Below are 6,303 nucleotides of genomic sequence, written 5' to 3' on the forward strand. Positions count from 1 at the left end.
TAACAGCAGGAAAAAAAGCTTTGTTGTCTTCGTGTCATCTCACGTGGTTATAAACTCTAGTTGAAATACCATGAAAATAAACATTTCTCATCATCTCACATTTTAATCCCCCTTGCTATAGGTACAGCACCTCACACTGATGAGCATGGAGCTTCATCCAAGGACTCGTCGTGACCTTGAGCCTGACCCTGAATTTGACCCAATTTGTGCTTTGTTCTACTGCCTCAATTCTGATGTCCCTCTCCCAAATTCTGACACTACCCAGATGACAGGTGCCATTGTCATTGATAAAGATTGTTGTTCTTCAGCTCAAGGTGAGATTGGTGTTGCATTTGTTTATTACTGATGTGTGTACCAATTGTAACTTAGAAAAGCGCCAAACTATAAATCAACTTCATGTTAATATGGCTGGTTAATGTTGAAGGGATAGTTCAGCCAAACATGACAAATTTGCCATCTACTCATCTTGAGGCATCTTAGAGCATTTTTGGGTGAAATATCCCTTTAATTTGACAGATGACTCATGACAGCTGTCCAACAACCATTTAGCCAATTAGTGAGGAATTTTCTTTGATCTTTTGACATAAGAAGTTGTAGTATTTTCAGACTGTATACTTAAGATTATTTCCTGTATGTGGAGTGGTTCTGAGTCCATATATCCTTAAGAAACGTCTTTAATGAGACTGGACTAAACATTGACTTGTCACAATCGGTTATTTTGAAAATGATAAAAGTTTAGTTTTGCACATCTGAAGTGACAATACATTTGTCAGTTGCTTTACTTTTTTTGTATTTGTATGTATGGGAATTTTGTGTATTCCCACACTGAAATCTTATTCCAAAATCCAGTTTTGCTTTGCACTAAATATCAAATGCTGTGTTTCACTTTCAGTGAGGGCAGACCAGTGCTGGGTAGATTACTTACAAATTGCAGTCCGTTATTGTTATTAACATGAAGTGCATTAAACATTATATATGGCAAGGTATCCCAAACTGGGGTTCATGATTTTATTGAAAAGCTCATAATGAATGAATTAATTAAAATTAAATAAAAATGTAAAATTACAATAAATCATTTCAACAATCAAAATATAACAAACTAAATATATATAAATTATTATTATTATTATTTTTTGCCTGCATGTCATGTGACCAGTAACCAACGTCAGAAAACCATGAGCATGCTAATATGTTATTAACTTATTACCTTAAAATCTCAGGGGGTTGTTCAAGTAAATATATTAGTTGAAAGAGGCTCAGCTTACAAGAAAAAAAAGGACCAGATTCTAAAATCATATTGAGATATATTTAATGCTTCTTGAGTTACAGGTATGCAAATTTTGGAAAGTAATATTTATGCCACTCAGACATGTATGTTCTATGCAGTTGTTTTGATAGAGGGAAACAAGAACTTTGTTCTTCAGTCTAGGGCTGGGCGATATGGCCAAATCATATTTCTGTATTTTTTGGCTGAAATGCGATATACGGTATATATCTCTGTATATTCTACATTTTCTATTTGGATTAAAATTATTTGTTTGTTTGTTTTAAATTTATTTTTTTATACAGCGTGCCCAATGTCATCCAGTGAAACAATGTTTATATTTTATAATGAAAACAAATATAGTGAAAGTAGGCTATACTATCCATTATGTGCAAAAAGGGGGCTAAAATCACTACTAACATTACTAAAAACTAAAATAATGCTTTTTAAAACATAAGTTCAATTCACTAATCTAAAAGTTAAAGTAAAACATAAGAGCACAGATTAATTGCATTATATTTTTATTACCCCATTACTGTTATCATAAAATACACTTATAGGTTTAAAATTCTACATATGACAATTATTGCACTCCTGTTCTATTGTGCTCCATCTGTTTGGCGCGCATGTGTGTGGTACGTTCAAGTACGTTCCTGTAACAAAGTTTGTAGATCGGGAAGAAGGAGGCGGGAACCGGCGAACATTTAAATCAAACTTTAATAATAAAATAAACACAAAATAGCGCGACAGCCCCTCACGGACGACTGTCGCGCACAAACGAAACCAAAACACAAAATAAAATCCAGGCCTGGTCCTCTCTCGTCTTTCCCTGTCGTCACTCCTCCTTTGTATCCTTCCGGAGCTCCTCCGTGAGACTCGAGACCGGTGAGTGGCGCAGGTGTTGCGCATTCGCAATTACTCCACCGGCCCCTCTCGTCACATACCCCCATCGCCCCTCGCAGGCCGGGGGGTACCCGATCACGGCGGCCGCGGCGTACCTGGGGGTAAGGACAGACAGACGAGGCGAGAGAAAAGGAGACGGAAGGATGAGGAGAGACAGAGACGAGAGAGGGGAGAGAGGAAAAAAAAAATTCTGGTTCCGGTTCCCAGACACACTGCCGCTCGGCCCTCCACCAGCTGGGTAAGCTCTTCCACGATGCCTGGCGGCGGCACTGGATAGCCCTCAGTGGACGGCACGACACTCCTCCGCCGCCCAGTGGACGGCGACGGCTCCTCCGCGTTCGGGCAGCCGGCAGGAGTCCCCCGTTCCCTGCTCCTCCCCATCATGGAGGATGGCAGCAGGCTCTGGCCTCAGGCGAACGGCGGCGACTCCTCCGCTCCCTCACGGACGGCAGCCGTCCCTCCACATCCCAGGCGGCCGGCAACGAGTTCGTCCGCCCCCAACAACTCACTCCAGCCCACCGCCTCGAGCGTCCATGGCGGCAGACTGCTCCGCCATGCTCGATGGCACCGCGGACTCACCCCAGCGGCGAGGGATCTCTGGCAGCGTGCCCCTCCTTCCTCCCGGGTTTCGGCACCAATGTAACAAAGTTTGGCAGGTGCGTGCCTTCTGGCAGGTGCGTGCCAACTATGCAGAAAGGACTCTAGCCTGTAAGGCAGGGACGTCCAGGTTGTAAAACCTAGCAAATGTGGACGATGAGCCCAAGAAGAGGTCACGCCTCTGGTGGAGTGGGCTTGTACTCCAATGGCGCATTGCAGGCCCAAGGAAGAGTATGCTAGTGTAAAAGCGTCAACTATCCACCGGGAAAGTCTCTGCTTTGTTTGCTTCGGTGGCCGCACCAAGGGTCATCCGGTCACAAAAAGCTGTTCTGACTGCCTAAACGGGGCAGAAGGCTCAATGTAAATTCTCAGTGCCCTTACGGGACAGAGTAAATGCAACTTTTGGTCCTCCTCCGTGGGAGGAAGCGCAGAGAGTGTAATGACCTGTGCTCTAAACGGAGTGGAGAGCACTTTAGGAACATAACCATGCCTTGGCTTCAGGACGACCTTAGAGTCGCTTGGCCCAAACTCAAGGTAAGAAGGGCTCACAGAGAGCGCCTGCAAGTCTCCCACTCACTTGACCGATTTTCATTGACTGGACCCGAAGGTCAGTTGACTGTAGTGACTCAAAGGGAGGGCTCTTAAGAGCACTCAGAACAGTGGGCAGATCCCATGTAAAGGGGCGAGGCTGTACACCAGGTGGAGAAGACCGACCATTTAAGGGCATAGAGACGTCTCGTAGATGGGGCTCTAGCCTGAGAAATTGTATTTAAAACGCTCTCGGGGAGATCTGCAGGCTCCCATCGAGAGGCCAGAGGTGCAGAGCCCACAGCTCGGGCTGGGGTGCCATAACGTTCTGTTTCCCTGAGAGAACGTTAGAGGTCCCATCTCAGGGGAATGGGCCACGGGGCTGCAATGAGCAGCCGAGACAGCTCTGAGAACCAAGGCCACTATGAGAACCATGTGTTCTTGCTCCCTGATTCTCCTGATTACCTGAGGGATCAGGGCGTTTGGTGGAAAAGCATAAAGGAGGAGGTTGGGCCAGTCATGGGCTAACACGTCCTTGTCCTTCGGAAAAAGAAAAAAAATTGGGCAATGAGAGTTGTCTTCTGAGGCAAAGAGGTCGACCTCTGCCTTCCCAAAGATCTCCCAGATTCTCTGAACCATTTGTAGATGGAGCATCCACTCCTCTGAGGGGACGTTGCTCTGGGAGGGGACGTTGCTCCTTGGTTCAACCTGCCCGGCACATGTGTTGATCTCAGCAAACGCAAGTTGAGCTGAGCCCATTCCAAGAGGTGCTCCACCAGAATGAAGAGGCGCTTCGAGGAGAGCCGTCCCTGGCAATTTATATAGGACAACACCGTCATGCTGTCCGAGTGGACTAGAACGCGGTGACCCCTTAGGTGTGGCAAGAAGGTCTAAAGGCCCCGACACACCACCAGCATTTCCAGGCAGTTGATGTGTAGCCAACTCTCCTCTTTCGACCACAGGCCGAAAGCCGGTTTGCCTTAGTACAGAGCTCCCAAACCCATGTTGGATGCGTCTGTCGAGACAAACTTTGAAGGAGGCCGCGAGCCGCTGTATGGCCAGTGCACATTCTGGCGAGACTACCGCCCTCATTTGAGTCGAGAACTGCCACACTTCAGCTTTGTACACAGAGGCGGGAGTTGGAACAATTCTTTCATCCTTCATTACTAGCAGCGAACTATATTAACACTAAATAGTGGCATGTCCTTATGCTAGTACTTCCTGTCACTAAGCTCAGAGATAAGACTGCAATCTAGTAGGGATGCAACGATTATAGTTTTTGTTGGTACGATTATTGTCTGAGGAATAATAACGGTTTCACGATTATGACGATTATTATGCATGTATTAATTTCACCGAATTATTAATGTATAAAATGACATGGACACTCTTTAGATAGTAAAGTGTTATTTATTGCTGCCTTTAGAAACAGAAATAACACAGTAACCAATAATACAGCACAAAATAATAATAATAAAGACAAACAAATGTCTATCTCTCCAATTGGAATTAAAAAGGTGACCTCTGCTCTGTAAACATCCATGTCAGTATTTCCCTTTTGAAAATAACAACAACAAAAAAATCACAAAAGTATTTAGTGTTTTCAGTTTGTACATACTTGACCTGAGGCAGAAAACTGGAAACATGGTGGGAAAAAAAAATCTTGTTTGTTTTTGACATGCATAATACTATAAAAGGGATAATAGATAACAATGTTAATAAGTATTATTAATATACTACTATTAACTTTATTTATCCCACAGGGGAAACCATTAATTATGAGGGGAATAAACTGAACTATCATTGTAATCAACTGTCATCCATATGTATTCATTTTAATAATTTTTATAATAATTCATATGATTTTGCATGTGGCCTTAGAAAATCATGTCTATTATTTTGGTTTGTGAGATCGGAGATAGCGCTGCGCACACATACAAACATTCAGGAGGACACAAACTTGTTGTGAACCCTGCCACGTGACTTTTATTAATAATAAAATACATATTCATCAGCAAGGAGAGGGTAAAATCACTGTTTAAGTAACTAAACTCACATGTTTGTAGAGAGACGCGCTGATGCAGGTTCTCACACACACACACACACACACACACACTTCTCCCTCTCTCTTGATCGAATAATTAATTAAACTAGCTAAATGTTATTATTAATTAATTCAAATAAATGTGATCTTACCACATTATTTCATCTGTCTGATCTGAAGTGGGTAGAATACTGAGCTAACGAGCCATAGCTTCGCATCAGTCTTGCCTTCACGTCGTGCATTAAAATAGTTTAAAGCCGTGTTCACTCTTAGCAGCAATTTGTACGACATTATTTAAATGACATCCTGGTCATTCTTGGTGTACCCAAAATGGTCCCACACTATCGACTTCAGGCATTTCTCTGGTGGAAATAAAGGATCGCTGTTTGGTTCCTCTGTCATAGTTAATCTAGTGTGTGTAGTAGCCTCCGTGTCTCTGATAACCACAGCATTTTAAGCTGGTGCACCGCTAGTGTAACTTTGTTTTCATTTTGTGCACGTTACAACTGTTCCGTTCTGTGCAACAGAAACACTCGGTGTAGCGGAGCCTTTACGATCAATTATCTGTGACATTTTAAAGCGCGGTTAATTGTGAAACCGGTTAATCGCTGCATCCCTACAATCTAGCGGTCGGGATATAAACTCAAAACGAAACAACTGCCATGAATCTTGTATGTTTTTTTTTGTTGTTTTTTTTAATAAATATTGATATTGCGTTTTTGAAAATCGATACCGTATCGCCAGAAGTATATTGTGATATTGTGATGTATCGATATTTTCTTACACCTCTACAACTGATGGCTGTGGGCGGGCAGAGTTGTAATCTTCCCCATAAACCCATAAAATAATGTTACTAACAATTAGGGCTGTCAATAGATTAAAATGTTTAATCTAATTAATCACACCCTTTTTCTGTGATTAATCGCACACTTCATGAAATTTAGCATAGACCATTTATCTTGATTCA

At 42.8% G+C, this 6,303-nt stretch overlaps 1 protein-coding gene across 1 annotated transcript in view; it reads left to right on the top strand.

The window, feature by feature from the left end:
- Positions 1–6,303, top strand: part of rev3l (REV3 like, DNA directed polymerase zeta catalytic subunit) — a 107,136-nt gene that overhangs the window by 69,525 nt on the left and 31,308 nt on the right. Inside the window, exon 17 of the mRNA XM_016231829.1 lies at positions 122–314. Within this exon, the coding sequence (XP_016087315.1) occupies positions 122–314 (193 nt within the window). The remainder of the gene's footprint in view (positions 1–121; positions 315–6,303) is intronic.

This window comes from Sinocyclocheilus grahami, unplaced genomic scaffold, assembly GCF_001515645.1.
Source record: "Sinocyclocheilus grahami isolate Dianchi unplaced genomic scaffold, SAMN03320097.WGS_v1.1 scaffold400.1, whole genome shotgun sequence".
NCBI classification, from domain to species: domain Eukaryota; kingdom Metazoa; phylum Chordata; class Actinopteri; order Cypriniformes; family Cyprinidae; genus Sinocyclocheilus; species Sinocyclocheilus grahami.